The following is a 19,063-nucleotide window of genomic DNA, read 5'->3' on the forward strand; positions in this document are numbered from 1 at the left end:
AAATCTTTTGTCTACAACAGGCCTATATAGAAGACTAATTAATTCTTTCTTACTAATTTAAATATAGTTATACAGCAGTTGCACTTCTTAATGCAAGGCTGAACAGACTGCATTTTTCATAAGGTGGCAGCCAGATTTTTTCTTCAAAAGTTTTGATTTTCCTCCAACAAAAATAGACAAGCAGCTAGATAACATATGAAGCGCTTTGTCTTTGATTGCCTGAATACAAAAACATCACCAATGTAAAGCTGATTGTCACAAAACAGCACTAGTCATGTAATACAATACTGCATTATAAGAGTTAAAGATTCAAGATAATAAAAAATCATGCACTATATAAATTTTCTCTTTCATTATTCTCACCTGATCCATTTCAAAAATAACATCTAATGCTCCAGATATCTTTTTCATCTGTTTCACTACCTTTAAACATTGTTCAATTTCTGTAAACAGTTTAAGGTTAACATAATTTCAACATTAACTGGTAGTATGAACAATAACATTAACCATAACTATGATATAAGAATAAAAATTCAGACAAACAGAATTCAAAATATCCTCTCTCAAATGTAAAACACATATCAAATATTTTTAAATATGACTTAAAACTGAATAAAATTAAATTAAAAATGCCAAGAAATAGTATATTCTTGTTTATTATTATTCATGACACCCTTCAAGGAGTCTGAAGACAAATCACAGGAGGACACCTTCTTAATCCTTCTTCATAAGTATAAATAAACAGTTTGCACATGAAGTACCTTCACAACTAGGCTACTTGTATATGGAGGCTAATGACTTTAGAAGTCTCTGATCAGACTACACTTGGACTATTGTTCTCAGATTTGGTCCCCAGGATTTGAAGGGGATAAATTAACCGTGGAAAGGATACAAAGACGGATGACAAAGATGGTTTCAGGACTGTACAAGGATAGTTATGAGGATCGGCTGAGAGAATGTGGACTGCAGAGTTTGGTGGATAGAAGAAGGAGAGGTGATATGATTGAGACTTTTAAACTGTTGAGAGGTGGTTACAGGGTTGACACTGGGGAGTTCTTTCGCTTGGTTGATCAGTTCTTGGAGTACAGTTCCACCAATGTGGTATACTGCTGCTAATCTTTTCACTCCGAAATGCATAACCTTACATTTTGTCACATTAAATTGACATCCATTCTCCTTAGTCCAGAACTCTAATCTATCTAAGTCATCTTGCAAGACTTTGACATCATCTGCATTCACTATCGCCCTACCCAACTTTGCATCATCAGCGAACAAATGAACTGTCCCACTTAGACCCTTCCCTATATCGTTAATGAACAGATTAAACAGCAGTGGTCCAAGAACAGAACCCTGCGGCACACCACTAGTCACAGGCCGTCTTTTGGACTCTACTCCTGAATAAACTACTCTTTGATATCTCTCCATCAACCACCCAGCTATCCATCTCACCAACCCTATATCCATTCCCATATGTTGTAGTTTACGGATCCCATTATATAATAGTCTTAGTCATCAACTTGGGGAAGTTTCATGGAGGGAGGAATTGGAAGGCCAGGATATCATTAGTGCTTGGGAAATTGTGAAGGAATATTTGTAAGCACCAATAGTAAGCTGTATTCCACAACTGAAGAAGAAGATATAATTTGGTGTAAAGTGGATGACAAACAATATTAAACAGGAGCTGCATGTGAAAAAGAGGTTATGGAAGAGATATAAGAAGACAGGTGAAGAGCAGATGCATGAAGAATATAAGACACAAGCCAGGAAAGTTACTAGTATGGAAAGGAAGGCAAAACTGGAATATGAGAACAGATTGGCCCTAAGATCCAGAGAAAATCCTAGGGAATTTTTTAGCTATGTGGCCAGAAGGAGGAGAAATGATCGTGGAAGAATGACATTGTGGGATAAAAATGGGAATAGAGTGACTGATGCAGAGGACATAGTGGAATTGTTCAATGAACACTTTATTGGTGTATTTCATCCTGGAGGAGTAAATTTTAATACTAGAGAGATAGGGCAGGTTCGAGATTTAGAGGTGCAGGAGGAGAACGTGTTCCAAATACTGAGTACTCTGGATGTCAGTAAAGCTGTGGGACTGGATGGTATTTCACCATAAGTTTTGAGAGAATGTGCTAAGGAACTGACAGCTCCTTTGTCCTGACTTTTCAATGAAAGTCTGGCTACAGGAAAGGTGCCAGGGAATGTAAGTAAGGTAAGATAGTGTCATTGCATAAGGGCAGTAGCAGACTGGAAGTGTCTAATTATAGGCCAGTTTGTGTGTCATCAGTAGTTGTTAAGATCTTGGAGAAATTAATTAGGGACCGTATACAACATTGGGCAGATGAGGGTAATGTTATCTGTGAGAGCCAACATGGATTTGTGAGGGGGCACTCTTGTTTTAGTAATATGCCAGCCTTTTATAATAAAGTTACAAGAGCAGTAGATAAGGGAAAGGCATATAATGCCATTTTCTTGGATTTAGCGAAGGCATTTGACAGGGTGCCACATGATAAGCTGATATTTAAGTTGAAGCACATGGGTTTGGATGTCAGGCTGGTCAACTGGATTCAGGATTGGTTGTCCGATAGGCATTAGAGAGTTGTGTATGGTGGGGCAGTTTCAAGGAAGCAGAGGGTTATAAGCAGTCGCGAGCAATAAGGGGCCCGCGCAAGCCCTTTGTTAAATTTTTCTCAAATTTGCAAGCCCCTTGTTCTTCTTGTTTAATAATCTTGTAAAACTAGAAAATACCACAGTGGAATGTATACATGCTACTATAATTGCTACTTTAAATTCATATGGATTTTCTGATAACTATATAAAAAATCATATCATTGCATTTTATTTTGATGAAGCTAGTGTAATGTTAGGAAATAAATCAGGTGTTGCAATCAAACTTCTACAAAAATGATAATGCAAAGCACATTGTAGCACGTGGCGGTGAATTTGAGCTGTGCAGAAGAAAGTGATTTTTAATCAGTGAATAGTCCGCTTTTTTCCCCGTTTTTGAGTGCTAAATTGTTTCTCTGAATACGAGTGTACTTCAGTGGTTGTTTTTTGGAAGTTAGTTGCTGTCGCGATATAATATATTTTGGTACCGTCGGAATCGAACGCGTAACGGTGGAAGACAAAACGAAGCTAAGTTACTGTATTTAGTTATATTCCATTTTATTTAATTATATTTAGTACTTAAATGTTCTGATGTTTGTATTTTTTTTCCTCTTATTTATTAATTGAATAATTATTAAAGATTACGCTACTCGGCAGTAAGGAATGATGGTGGATTCAGCAGCAGTCGCAAGTGGTGTAACGCAAAGTCCTCTGCCATTTAAGAACTCAATTATTAGCAATATCATAAGGGACTTTGTGGCATGTAGTACTTGCGGCATGTATGCGTCTCGGGAATTACATATGTGGCTTGTTAAAGAGAGTGGAGAGCGTATGTGCGCAAAATGCAGGCAGTTGGAGGAAATAAGTACATTAGATATATTGATATCCGACTTTGTTGCTCCAGGAACGGGGAATGAATGTAGGAAGACAAGTAGTATGATAGGAGAGAATGAGAAAATAATAGTTGATAGTGTGGAAGGTGTGCGTGACTGTGGAAGTTTAGGAGATGGTTTTGTTTGGGAGAGTGAATTTAGATTAAGAGTGACTGACCTGCAGAGAGAGATAGATGAGTTGAAAGAGGAGGTGGAATGTCTTGTGAATGAGAGCAGAAGTATGAAAGATAAGATTAGGAGAATGGAAGAGATAAATGCAAGGCAAATCAGAGTAGGAGAGAGAGAGAGAGAGAATTTAGGGAGTATGAGTGAGAGGTATGGGGGTGCTAGAAGAGGAGAGAATGGAAACAGTAGAAGAGAGGGAATGAGAGAGAGGTATGGGAATGCTAGTAGACGAGAGGATGGAAACAGTAGGAGAGATGGAATGAGAGAGAGAGATATGGAAGTGCTAGAAGAGGAGAGAATGGAAACGGTAGGAGAGATGGAATGAGAGAGAGGTATGGGAATGCTAGAAGACGAGCGGATGGAAACAGTAGTAGGAGAGACAGAATGAGAGAGGGATATGGAAGTGCTAGAAGTGGAGAAAATGGAAACAGTAGGAGAGAGGGAATGAGAGAGATGTATGGGAGTGCTAGAAGAGGAGAGAATGGAAACAGTAGAAGAGAGAGGTATGGGAATGAAAGAAGAGGAGAGAATGGAAACAATAGGAGCGAGGGAATGGTAAGAGGTATAATGTATGGCGACTCAATGATCTGTGGTGTTCAAGATAGGATGCGTGAGGAGTGTTTGCCAGGAGGAACAATAGAAAGGGTGGCTATGGCAATTAAGAGAGGTGAAAGGGTGGATGAGATGATTGTGATGGTAGGAACGAATGACTTGAGTGGTAATGTAAGTCGGGCAGCAAGAGATATGAGATTTTTGCTTGAGACTACGGAAGAAGACAGAGAGAGGAAAAATAGTGTGCGTGTTGCCTAGGTATGATAATGATGAGCTGAGCAGAAGAGCAGTGATATTGAATGGCATAATAGCGAGAATGTGTGACAAGAGAGGACTGGTATATGTGGATGCTTGGAGTGTGTTTGAGGAAAGAGAGGAGTTGTATGCGAGAGACCGTTTACATTTGAATGAGGAAGGACGTAGGAATCTGGAGAGATTGCTGTTCTGAACGAGTCAGTGTGTCCCAGGGAGGATGATAGCGGGGGTGGCCTCTTGTGGGAATGGATACTTGGGAGAAGGGAGACGATGTCAGGTAACACTGAGCCCAGTGGAGTGTAGAAGGGATGATGCTGGGTATAGAAACAATGGCATTTATATGCTTTATACTAATGCCAGGAGTATCCGGAATAAGGGAGAGGAATTGGTGGCGCAGATAGCATCACCCTGGCCAAAAATTATTGCGATCACTGAGACGTGGTTGACAGAAGGGGATATAACAACAGCAATAGAAGTCGCTGGATATAGCATTTTTCGTCAGGATAGGAGGGAAAGCATCGTGGTGGGGTGCTGCTTATGATAAGTGATGACCTATGTCCTCTAAGAGTGGAGAATTTGGAAGGAAGTGAGACAAATGATTTTGAGAGCATATGGTGTGAGGTAGAGGTAGGCAAGACAGGATATTTAGTGGGGTGTTGCTACAGACCCAGGAGCACAGAGGATGGGGACCAGGAGATGTTTAGACAGCTAAGTTTGGCAAGTGCAAGAAGAATGATTGTTATGGGAGATTTTAACTTCAGTAGTATAAATTGGAGAGAGGAAGATGCATGTAGCAATAGGGGAATGGAATTTCTAGAATTCTTGAGGGACAAATGTCTTAGGCAACATGTAACAGAGGGAACAAGAGGTTCAAAAGTTTTGGATTTGGTTATAGCATCAGAAGAGTTGATAATAACTGAGTTGACGTCTCTCCCACCAGTTGGAAAGAGTGACCACATGGTGTTGACTTGGAAAATGAATAGACATGCAGGAGTATCAAAGAGACGGGAACTTATGTGGAATTATAAGGCAGGTGATTATAATAGTCTTAGACGTCAACTTCGGGAAGTTTCATGGAGGGAGGAATTGGAAGGCCGGGATATCACCAGTGCGTGGGAAATTGTGAAAGAATATTTGTTATCAGCAATGGTAAGTTGTATACCACGAGTGAAGAAGAGGACGCAATTTGGAGTAAAGTGGATGACAAACAATATTAAACAGGAATTGCATGCGAAAAAGAGGCGGCTATGGAAGAGATATAAGGAGACAGGTGAAGAGATGCATGAGGAATATAAGACACAGGACAGAAGAGTGACTAGTGTGGTAAGGAAAGCGAAACTGGAATATGAGAGGAGATTGGCCCTAAGATCCAAAGAAAATCCTAGGGAATTTTTTTAGCTATGTGGACAGTAGGAGGAGAAATGACTGTAGAAGAATGATATTGTGGGATAAAAATGGGAATAGAGTGACTGATGCAGAGGACATAGTGGAATTGTTCAATGAACACTTTATTGGAGTATTTCATCCTAGAGGAGTCAGTTTTAATGCTAGAGGGATAGGAATGGTTCGAGGTCTGGAAGTACAGGAGAAGAGTGTGTTTCAGATACTGAGTACTCTGGATGTCAGTAAAGCTGTGGGACGGGATGGTATTTCGCCACGAGTTTTGAGAGAATGTGCTAGGGAATTGACAGTACCTTTAACGTGGCTTTTCAGTGAAAATCTGGCTTTGGCAAAGGTGCCCAGGGAATGGAAGGAAGGTAAGATAGTGCCATTGCATAAGGGTGGTAACAGACTGGAAGTGTCTAATTATAGGCCAGTCTGTGTGTCATCAGTAGTTGTTAAGATCTTGGAGAAAGTAGTGAGGGACCGTATACAGCATTGGGCAGATGAGGTAATGTTATCTGTGAGAATCAACATGGATTTGTGAAAGGACGCTCTTCTTTTAGCAATATGCTAGCCTTTTATAATAAAGTTACAAGAACATTAGATGAGGGAAAGGCATATACTGCAATTTTCTTAGACTTGGCGAAGGCATTTGACAGGGTGCCACATGATAAGCTGATATTTAAGTTGCAGCACATGGGTCTGGATGTCAGATTGGTCAACTGGATTCAGGATTGGCTGTCTGATAGGTATCAGAGAGTTGTGTATGGTGGAGCAGTTTCCAGGAGGCAGAGGGCTACAAGTGGGGTCCCACAGGGCTCAGTACTAGGACCTATATTGTTTAACCTTTATATCAATGACATAGCCAGTAGATTGCAGGGGGATATTCAGTTGTTTGCGGATGATGCGAAGCTGGGAATGATTATTAATAATAGTGCAGATGTGGTAGCCCTGCAAGAGGATTTAAATAAGCTAGATAGATGAGCAAATGAATTGGGGTATCAGTATAATGCAGCAAAATGTAAGGTCTTGAGGTTTGGGAAACATCGATGGGATGCTGCATACTCTATGGGAGGAGTTATACTGGAGGAAGTAGGGGAGACAAGAGATCTAGGGTTGATGATTGATAGAAACCTGAAGTTTAGGGGACATATTGCAAAGGTGGTGAAGGTAACACAGAGGATTGCTGCTATTATGAGAAGGACACTGACCTGCAGAGATAAGAGGGTTATCATCCCTTTGTATAAGTCTCTGATCAGACCACACTTGGACTATTGTTCTCAGATTTTGTCCCCAGGATTTGAAGGGGATAAATTAACTGTGGAAAGGATACAAAGACGGATGACAAAGGTGGTTTCAGGACTGTATGAGGATCGGCTGAGAGAATGTGGACTGCAGAGTTTGGTGGATAGAAGAAGGAGAGGTGATATGATTGAGACTTTTAAACTGTTGAGAGGTGGTTACAGGGTTGACACTGGGGAGTTCTTTCGCTTGGTTGAACAGCAGGAAGGAGTGATGACAAGTGGCCATCCCTGGAAGTTACGAAAGGAAACTGTGAGCAAGAGGGTAAGGAGTGGTTTCTTTGTATGGAGGGTGGTTGAGCCGTGGAATGCATTGCCTGATGGAGTGGTGGGAGCGAGAACGGTCAGTGAGTTTAAAGAGTGGTATGATAGACTTTGTGTTTCTCAGGGGGGACCTCCCCTCGATGAATCTTGACAGACTTTATGTGTTAGGAAGGACCTCCCTCGATGAGTCTTTTGACTCCTTGGAGGCCTGAATAATAATAATAATAATAATAATAATAATAATAATAATAATAATAATAATAAATTTCCCAACGTTGTGATTTGGCATTGCACTAATCGTTTGCACTTAGCATCACATGATTCAATAAAAAAACATTAAAGAAATAAATCATTTTGAAATATTTATGGATAAATTATATGCTTTTTTATCATCAATCACCATAAAAGTTCACAAGAATTAAAAATGATTGCAAAAGATCTTGGTATCAAAATTTTAAAGATCTGCCATGTGTTTGGACCACGATAGGTAGCTCAGTTTACAAACGGCTCTTGCATTGTGGAGAAATTACCCAGCTTTATGCAATCATTTTGCATCGAATGATAAATATAAGGGCTTTTTAAACTGACTTCTCAATTTGGAATTTTTAAAAGATCTAGCATTAATGATTGATATCCTACAGGAATTATCATATCTGTCAGAAGCTCTACAAAGTCGCAATATAGGGGCTAAGTTAGGCTTTTTTTTTTTTTCTCGACGATGCGAGTCCTTTGTTAAAATTTCCATACCTCACCACTCGTTACAATGGTTCCACAGGGCTCAGTACTGGGACCTATATTGTTTAACCTCTATGTCAATGACATTCTCAGTGGATTGCAGGGGATTTTTCAGTTGTTTGCAGATGATGTGAAGCTGGGAAGGGTTATTAGTAATAGTGCAGACGTGGTAGTCATGCAAGAGGATTTGAATAAGCTAGACAGATGGGCAAATGAATGGGAGTGTTGCTTTAATGCAGCAAAATGAAAGGTCTTGGGGTTTGGGACACATCGATGGGACGCATCATACTCTATTGGAGGAGATATACTAGAGGAAGTAGGGGGAGACAAGAGATCTGGGGTTGAGGATGATAGAAATCTGAAATTCAAGGGACATATTGCAAAGGTGGTGAAGGTAACACAAAGGATTGCTGAAATAATGAGGACGCTGACCTGCATAGATAAAAGAGTTATTATTCCGTTGTATAAGACCCTGATCAGACTACACTTAGACTATTGTTCTCAGATTTGGTCCCCAGGATTTGAAGGGGATAAATTAACTGTGGAAAGGGTACAGAGGCAGATAACAAAGACAATTTCAGGACTGAAATTGTCTTTGTTATCTGCCTTTGTTACAATATTAGTTATTGCATTGCCTGATAGAGTGGTGAGAATGAGAATGGTCAATGAGTTTAAGGAGTGGTATGATAGCCTTTGTTTCTTAGGTGGGACTCCCATGTTGAGTCTTGATAGACTGGTGTTTCCTAGGATGGACCTTTCGCGATGAGTCTTTTGACTCCTTGGAGGCCTAAATAATAATAGTAATAATAATAATAATAATAATAATAATATTTATATTAAACATTTTGTATGTATCTGTCAGATCAGCTGCAAGCTACGGAGGGTTTAAAGCAACTGATATAACCTCAACAAAGAACATGAGAATATAAGAGCATAAGTTACCTTCATAACTCTGCTACTAGTATATTCTTTCTTGTGATTATATCAGTTCCTTTAATATCATTTTTGTTCTAGGTGTTTATCAGAACTTTCCAGACCCCCCCCTCTCATATGTGAGTAGGCAAATGATTGGAGCTATTAGTTTAATGTTGGAAAGTGCAAAGCCTTGAAATTTGATAGGCAAGGTTGGTTTCGTCTGCTCTACATCTCAAGGTTGGGATGAATTCTCTTTAATGAACAGCATGGGTTTGCTAAAGGAAGATCACGCTTAACAATCTGCTTACTTATTATAACAAAGTGACAAATATATTGGACAAGGGGGATGCATATGCAGTAGTATATTTACATTTTGCAAGGCTTTCAATAGATTACCACATGACAAAGTATTAGTTAAATTGGAACAGATGGGGTTGGATAGTAGATTATTGCACTGGATTGGAGATTGGCTGTCTGATAGGTATCAACAGGTTGTGTATGGGTGCATGATATCCCAGAGGAGAAAAGTCACTAGTGGCATGCCCCCGGGTCTGTTTTGGGCCATTGTTGTTTAATTTGTATATAAATGACATTGGAAAGGACTTAAATGGTGATATACAGTTGTTTGCAAATAATGCAAAGTTGGGGAGAGTTATGAGAAATAGAGCAGATGTTGTGTGCAAGAGGACCTAAATAGACTGTCTGAACGGGTGAGTATTAGTTTAAGGTTGTTAGTTTTATAGTTTAAAAAAATGAAAAGATTGATACATCAGTTACAACTGATAAATAAATGGATAAAAAAGAAATCAGAATGGCATAATCATATTAACATAATAGATTAAAAAAACAATAGAGAATTAAATCATAAGATATGCATGATATCTATCTATGAGTGAAGGTGTGTGGGTTGCAGAATTTAACTGACAGGCTGAAGAGAGGGGAAATGATAGCAACTTATATAAGTTACTAAAATGATTCTATAAGATTAACACAAAAGAAATTTTTCAATACATAATGTGTATTGACAGAACAAGGAGTCAACCAGTCACTCCTGGAAGTTGTTTAACACAGTGTTACCAAGGGTGTGCTGACTACGTTCTTTGCTTGGAGAGGGGGAATGAATGGAATAAATTGCCAGAGGTAGTTGTGAGTTCTTGGACGATGAATGAGTTTAGAGAAAAATATGATATATGTTGTGTGAATAATGATTAGTGCAGTCTAAAATAATAATAATAAGTAAATAGTCACAAACTGGAAACCAAAACAAAAAATGACCAATGGAATCCAAAAAACTATTGACAGATTGCCTACATACAGTGGTGCACCCAGAGGGGGGGGGGGGCAAGGGGCCCAGGCACCCCCCAAAGAAAAGGAAAAAACACTAGAAAAATTTCCAAAAATCTTTTCCTAATTAAAATTCATTTTTTTATTTATGTTGTGTGATACTTATGAATTAGCGATCAAGGCCCCCTCCAAGATTAAATCCTGAGTGCGCCACTGCCTACATAAATAATAATTATAAACTGTTGCAACAAGCTGAAGTTTATAGGCAGAAGAAGAAGAAGAAGAAGAAGACATAACATTTTATTGCATTAATCTATTAACAAATAATTTTTATTGATAACTTACGTGCTCTCATTTTTTCTGCATGCTTTCCTTTACCACAGCTGACTAAAGTTAATAACATGGATTTCCTCATGTAGCATATTGTATTAATCAGGGAATTATACAGGGAAGGTATTTCACCTGCTGAATATAATTGAAAAATCCTATAGCAATCAATCATTCACATTTCAATATGGTAGAAGCTAGTAACTAATTAAAATCCTGAAAGAAGTCTAATGATAATTTTTTTATTTGAAATGCAATCAATAAAGTGAATCAAGTAAATTATTTTTCACCTAGTTCAAATAATTCTATCTCAGCTGGTCAGCAGAGATAGAATTATTCCAAGAAAAAAAAAAAACATTATTATTATTATTATTATCTGAGACTTCCAGGAAGTCAAGGACTCATCGAGGGAGGCTATAAATCACCCAAACCATCTGTCATACCTTAAATTCATGCACACTAGTTGCACTCATTAACCCAAAAACCTAGCTCTTTCCCCTTTCTTGACTGTGAACGAACTTAACTTTCATGTATGCCCCCCCATATTCTCTCCCCACCTTTCATATAACAGAAAATTTCATCAAATGATATCCTATAACACCCATTCCTCATGTGAGTCCTCATGTTAAAACTTTATTTATTGTAGAATTTTTGCCTGTGCATCATAAGTTTCAGTACAGGATTACAGAAGCAATCAAACAATAACAGAAAATTCTAAAAAAAATTCACTTGTTTTAGTTACCTTACCAATGTAAGGTAACTAAAACAGTGAATAATTTCCTAACTTAAAAATTTATCTATTCTCTCTCTCTCTCTCTCTACATACATATATATGTGTATGTGTGTGTTTCTTAAGCAGGACCACCTACAATGAGTCTCTTGACTCCATGGAGGCCTGAATAATAATAATATAGAGAGAGAGAATGACAGAGAGATTGATTTTGTTTATTTAATTTTTATTTTTTTTTAAGTTGGAAATTATTAACCATTTTAGTTATCTTACATTTGCTACTAAGGTGGTGCTTTTTAGAATTATTATTATGATGATGATTCAGGCTCCCATGGAGTCAAAAGACTCATTGTTGGTAGGCCCATCTTGGAAAACAAAAAGTCTTTCATACCACTCCTTGAGCTTTATCTCTATCATGCAATGCATTCTATGGTTCAACCACCCTCTATGTAAAGAAACCAGCCATTATCCTCTTGCTCACAACTTCCTTTCATAACTTCCTTAGAAGTTATGAAAGGAAGTACCTTTCATAAAAGAGCAAGTACTCTTGTACTTGCTCTTTCTTCCTGTTCTATCAAATGAAATTGTCTGCTGTTATTTGACTGTTATTTTATAATCCTGTTCCGAAGATGCCTATGATACTTAGGCATATATTCTACATAAAAAAGTTTTAACGTGAGTTTCCCACTATTTTTATAGTTATATTATTATGCTACCTGGCAGTTTCCAATATTAAAACAAATGAAACTTTTTCAAGGCACTTCAGGCCTCCCCCAAGCAATCTTTATTGCTCAGTGTGGCCTCGCATCAAGTGATGAAATTTATTTCCTATCTAAAGAAAACCAGAAACATTCATGCCTATTACAGGATTCAAACCTCCAGCCTATCGACTGTAGACCAGATACTCTTACCATACAGAATCCAGGCTAGCAGATAATAAACGTATATTAAAATTCACTCTTTTTTGTAACTATTTAGCACAGAAGATGTTGATATCAATAATTCACAGTGATCAGCAAACAGTTTCATAATGCTTTTCAAATCATTCATGGTGTTATCATGTACAAATTGTTACACATACAAGACATTAAAACAGTACCATCATCAGGGTGTAGCATCGAGACAGTCTGCCTCACGGCACAGCTTAATAAGGCCACTCGTTCAGGCATATTTCAGTAGGCGCCGTCGCTACGCTAACCATTCCTGTTAGCGTAGCAAGTGCAGAAAGAAGTTTTTCCAAGCGTAAAGTGATTAAAAATTATTTGTGAACAGCAATGACTCAAGAAAGATTGGTTGGTCTAGCAACTATATCGATAGAGGTGGACATAGCTTATAATTTAAATTTAGAAGAGCTTATAAACAGTTTTATTGTGCAATATCCCTATAGAGCAAACATTTAATTAATATTATTATGTAATTGTTTTGCATTAATGTTTCTGTTGTAATAAAAACAAAATAGCAATTGGAGATTTTCTTATATTTTTGTCTTATAATCCATCAGGGCATGATCTAATCTGGCAACAGCAATGGATTAAAACTTCGATTCTAACTTTAACACATTAGAACTCTGTCACAATATTTGTCATGCATTAAATTCCTTTACCAACTGTACACATCCCACTGCTCTCCAAACAACAACAACAAAAGAAAACATTTAGAAGTATTCTCATAATCTATCTGCTAATTATTTTAGCAATCTGCTTACTTATTATAACAAGGTAATGAATACATGGGACAAGGAGAATGCATATACAGTAGTATATTTAGATTTTGCAAAGGCTTTTGATAAATTGCCACATGACAAGCTAGTAGTTAAATTGGAACAGATAGGTTTAGATGGTAAATTAGTGCATTGGATTGGAGATTAGCTGTCTAATAGGTCAGCAGGTTGTGTATAGGGGAGTGATATCTCAGAAGAGGAAAGTCGCTAGTGTGTGCTCCAGGAGGATCTGTTTTAGGGACATTATTTGTATGTGAATGACACTGGAAGGGGGTTTAATGGTGATATACAGTTGTTGGCAGATGATACAAAGTTGGAGAGAGTTATGAGAAGCAGAGCAGATATTGTAGCCTTGCAAGAGGACTTGACTAGACTGTCTCAATAGGCAAGTGTGTGTGTGTGTGTGTGGGCGGGGGTGTCAGTTTAATGTAGCAAAGTGTAAGATTTTAGACTGGGATGACATGCAGAGTATAGGGTTGGTGGGAATATCTTAGAGGAAGTGGAGGAGATGGAAGATCTGAGAGTGATGGTGGATAGGAATTTGAAACTTCGTGAACATTTTCCTAAAATTGTCTTGCAAAAATTACTTAAAATTACTCTTACAAAGCTCTCCTAAGTCCCACAAGATTTTTTTTTTTTTTTGGAGTGGTGGAAACTAAGAGAAGCAATAAGTTTGTCTAGAGCATCCCAAACACATTCAATAGGATTAAGGTCAGAAGACCTGGCTGGGCAGTCCAAACATACAATAGTCTCTTCTTGAAGATATTGGTCTACAAGCTTCATTTGATAACAATGAGCATTATCATCTGTTAGGATAAATGTCTTGCCTATCATACCTGAATACAGATGAACACAGGGGACCAGGATCAAATCTCTATAAGTTGCAGCGTTCACAGTTCCACTAGGATGCACATACAGATTGGTACGTCCTTCCAAAACCATCAAACTACATCCATTAAGTGTCTCTTTCATGGATATCAGAGGAATGATAACATGCTCCTGGTTCACTGTAGATCAGAGCATGACTAGTGTTGCTTTGTAGGGCAAATTGGGACATGACTGTATTGACATAGAATCTGACTCATTTCAAAGTTGTTCTCCTGTGGCATGGGGGATAGGGGCATGCAGACTACCAGTCACCTAGCATACAAACACAGACTACCTTTCTGAAGCCTTCAGTGGAAGCAGACACAATGTTCCTGTAGCTGATGCGAGGTCAGATTGTAGCAGAATTTGGGTTAGTACTCCAGTATAGGCCAGCAGATAATCAGAGGTATGGTTCACCCACTGAAGGTGTAGCCCATGGCTTTCCTTTACTGCATCTCGAGGAGGGGATGCTGTTTGTGAATGTTGGAATTTGTTCCACAGTCTTTGAACTATGGACCAACTTACATGCAGCCATCTGACCACCTCCACCTGACTTTGGCCAGCCTCCAGTATTATTATTATTATTATTACCCCAAGACCTCATGGAGTCAAAGACTCATCTGGGAGGTCCTTTTATTCACACACACATCTCATCTTAAACACACTCAAACTTCTTGCAGACACTACACTCCCAGGCAAGGCATTCCAATCATTCACAACTCTGCGCAAAAAAAACTTCCCTCTCACTCCCTTACTCACACCCTCTTTATACAGTTTCCAGGGATGACCTCTGGTTCTCCCCTGATCTCCCACTATTCTCTGTAGAACTTCTCCACCATTGATCTTATAACAACCCCTTACTAACTTGTAGGTCTCTATCATATCTCCCCTCTTCCTCCTCTTCACCAGATTCTGCAATTTACATCTCAATCTTTCCTCACACTCAACATTCCAGAGGTTAGAAACTACCTTAGTCAGTCGCCATTGGACCCTTTCCAACATCTCTTCATCATTCTGAAAACCTGGTGACCAAATCTGGGCACAATAGTCCATGTGTGGCCTAATCAAAGCCTTATACAACGGAACAAGAATCTCCATACTTCTACACGTCAATGTCCTCCGCGTCATTCCCAGAAGCCTTTGTGTTGTCTTCACAATTTTGGCAATGTGTTCCCTAAATTTTAGATCCTTATCCACTATCACCCCCAGATCTCTTATTTCCTCCACCTCCAACAATATATCCTCACCAAGCATAAATTCTGCATCCCATCTTTGTTTTCCAAATTTTATAACCTTACATTTTGCAACATTGAATTCACATCTCCATTTCCGTGCCCAATCACTCAATTTATTCAAGTCTTCTTGTAAGGCCACTACATCTTCACTACTCTTCATGGCTCGTCCTAACTTTGCATCATCTACAAATAACTGAATATCTCCATCCAAAATCTTCACCAATATCATTAATATACAAGTTAAACAGTAATAGCCCTAAAACAGACCCCTGAGGCACTCCACTAGTGACTTTCCTTTTCCTGGATATCACACCCCCATACAGACTTGTTGATACCCATCAAATAACCAGTCTCCAATCCAATGCAGTAATCCAATATCCAACCCCATCTGCTCTAGTTTGACTGTCAACTTATCATGAGGTACTCTATCAAAAGCTTTTGCGAAATCCAAGTATATTACTGTGTATCCTTCTCCTCTGTCCAAGAAAGCAGTCACTTTATTGTGATACGATGGCTCACCACCTGAATTCATCAGTTAAATGATGTTTTGCAGCCCTAACCAAGAATTATGTTATGAAATGCTTTGTTCTCACTCCAGATATGAAATGGAAAATCACTCAAAAGTGGATGCTTTTATGCTGTAGTTCATTTGCATATACTGATGACAGCACCACTCATCTAACACTGAATCTGGTACAATAACCAGACTCAGTGTCACTTTTCACATAATGTACCTGAATTTCATATCCAATCCCCCTTCAAGTTATTGCATATTTTGTCTTTATACCTTAATTCATGAGAATCAGTGTATAAAGTTATTCACCTTTGTTGGAAAAAACTACATGCTGTATATTGCATTGATGGTACTGGATTGCAGGTGACTGATGAAGCTAGATTGTGGACAGAGTTGAAGTTCAGAGGTCATACTGTAAAATGAGCAAAATAGCTCAGAGAATTACTTGGATGTTAATGAACACTGATAGGTAGAGATAGGAAGAGTATTATCTCTGTTTATAAAGCTCTGATTCTCTGCATATTGATTACTGTGAAAAGAATTAGTCACCTGGGGCACCAAATTGGCGACCTATCCTATCCCTCTCATCCATCCTAGGACGGGTTGAGTCCTCTCCTAATGAGGGGTTACTGGCATATTAATTCAACTGGTTCGCCACTCCTCTGCTGCATCCTCCTAAAGGCAGTATTCATGACTGTTATCCGTGTGTGTGTTTACGGGGCCAGTTTGCCTGCTTGTGGGATGAAAAACCCCTGATAAACTGGGGGAAGAACCCTGCTGTCCATGTCCAAGATCGGCTAACTTGGCTATGTCTGAAGAAGATCCTTGAGCTCCTCATGTCGTTGACAAGAATCGAACCTAGGACACTCCTTCCCTAGGCATATGGTTGCAAAGAGCATAGCCACTAGGCTAACCACACGGACAATAATTGGTGGCAGGTCTATGAAATGCTCCCTATGTGTGTTGCAAAATTTAGCTAATAGGCAGAAAAGAGGTGACATGATGGAAACTTACAGTTACTAAAGTTGTTCTACAGGATTGACACAAAATACATTTTTCAATATACGACAAATAGAGAGAACTAATGATCACCCCTGGAGGTTGTGCAAGAGTGTAGTTAGTAAGGGTGTACAGACTAGATTTCTTGCTTGAAGAGTGGTAAACGAGGGAATGATTTGCCATTCATTCCACTCATTTACCACTTTTCAAGCAAGTGGAATGAATTATTAGAAGTAGTTGTGAGTGTCCTGACAATGAATGATTTTAAGAAGAGGTATGATAGGTATTGTGCCTCCTACAATGAGTTTTCTGACTCCGTGAAGATACTACCTGTATAATAATAATAATAATAATAATAATAATAATAATAATAATAATAATAATAATTTAATAATAATAATAAATAAGCATTTGCACTATTCTAAGAAACCAAAGTTTTAAACATAATAGCCATATTATTAATCCTTATCTTGCATTACATAACCCCAATGAAAATCCACATAGATCCAAAATGGCTAGTGAGCTAATGAAACCTTAAACAATAACATACAAATACAAAAGACAAAATACAGCCATTACAATTTAAGCAGCTAAGAATATGGCTCTTACTTGCAACAGTGTTGTTCATAAATACAAATTTCAATCCCAAATCTACTGAATGTTAAACATTTCTATTACACTAAACGTCAAACTATTAAATTATTAAACATATGGTCTTAACCTGAGAGACTGTGAGATTTGCACAATTTTCAGTTAAGAACAGGAGTGTGGGGGGGGGGGGCAGTATATGCAGAATTAAAAAGCAAAAACACAAAAGATTGTGACAAACTAAGGAGTCAGTTCAGAGAGCAAAATAGGAAAAGAATTTGGGGAAAGATGGTCAAAGAGTGTTTGAAGAAAACAGTATCAGACTCAGGAGGATAAATCAGATAGGAGTTAAGCTGAGCAGCATTATTATGCTGCTGACCTAGCATACCCACTCTCCAAACCAACAGGTCACAGCTTTGAATCCTGCTGTGCCTTGAAAAAGTTCCACATTTGGTCTCTAGAGTAGGGTTTCTGGACTATGTAAAAATGAATAAAAAAAATATATAAAAATTGATAAGAATGAAAACATAAATTTAGCTCACACACATTACAATTGTACTATAGGTTTACTAATAACCTTAATAACCTTTCACAGATGGGAACCATGTAACACAGATAAGAAGGGTGACCCTGTATGGTAAGAAGGGCCAGAGCTAATTATTTGAGAGGAATCCTAATTATGAGAGTTCTTTTGTTATGGTGAGTAAAAGTAAGAATGAATTTTTTAAGTATAAAGAGCTAATAAGCTTCATTTCGGCAATGAAAACATTACTTAAATTAAGGGGATATTAATTCCCACATAGTTTTAAAACCGAATAAGAAACTCAAAGATTGGAATCAGAGAGTTTCTTGCCGAATATAGTAAACTATAAAGTATCGGCGCACACTAGTGTTAGCCAATGCAAGTGATCCTAGTACGTGGTACAATCTCGGGCAACTCGTTGCAAAGGTGAGTAAAGTTCGGATCGCTATTCTTAGGTATTTTCCATAATGTAAAAACACATTTCCTAGGAAATGTATGCTGTTTTTACATTATGGAGGGAGGTCACTACCCAGACCGGTTTCAGCCCTTTTTGAGGCTTCATCAGTGAGTAGGTAGACCCAATGCCAAAGTGTATATAGCGAAATAGCGAAAAGAACTTATGTACTTTGCGAACGAGTTTTCCAAACAGGTGCAACCATTAAGTTATTTAAGTATAAAGAGCTAATAAGCTTCAGTTCGGCAATGAAAACATTACTTAAATTAAGGGGATATTATATTAATTCCCACATAGTTTTAAAACCGAATAAGAAACTCAAAGATTGGAATCAGAGAGTTTCTTGCCGAATATAGTAAACTATAAAGTATCGGCGCACACTAGCGTTAGCCAATGCAAGTGATCCTAGTACGTGGTACAATCTCGGGCAACTCGTTGCAAAGGTGAGTAAAGTTCAGATCGCTATTCTTAGGTATTTTCCATAATGTAAAAACACATTTCCTAGGATATGTATGCTGTTTTTACATTATGGAGGGAATTAATATCCTATGTGGGAATTAATATCCCCTTAATTTAAGTAATGTTTTCATTGCCGAAATGAAGCTTATTAGCTCTTTATACTTAAATAACTTAATGGTTGCACCTGTTTGGAAAACTCGTTCGCAAAGTACATAAGTTCTTTTCGCTATACACTTTGGCATTGGGTCTACCTACTCACTGATGAAGCCTCAAAAAAGGCTGAAACCGGTCTG

The 19,063-nt window shown here is 38.2% G+C and overlaps 1 protein-coding gene across 2 annotated transcripts in view; it reads right to left on the reverse strand.

Annotated features, from left to right (window-relative positions):
• LOC150101936 (uncharacterized) overlaps positions 1-19,063 on the reverse strand; it is a 113,906-nt gene that overhangs the window by 47,209 nt on the left and 47,634 nt on the right. The window contains exons 4-5 of one of the 2 annotated variants that reach the window (XM_090400499.1): positions 10,700-10,816; positions 364-443 (exon numbers count right to left, since the gene is read on the reverse strand). In XM_090400499.1, the coding sequence (XP_090256625.1) occupies positions 364-443; positions 10,700-10,816 (197 nt within the window). Of the gene's footprint in view, positions 1-363; positions 444-10,699; positions 10,820-19,063 lie in introns of both variants that reach the window. The other variant, XM_090400498.1, reaches the window with a different exon arrangement.

Source organism: Typopeltis vanoorti, chromosome 11 (assembly GCF_054136105.1).
Source record: "Typopeltis vanoorti isolate ZY-2024b chromosome 11, IOZ_Tvanoo_1.0, whole genome shotgun sequence".
Taxonomy (NCBI): domain Eukaryota; kingdom Metazoa; phylum Arthropoda; class Arachnida; order Uropygi; family Thelyphonidae; genus Typopeltis; species Typopeltis vanoorti.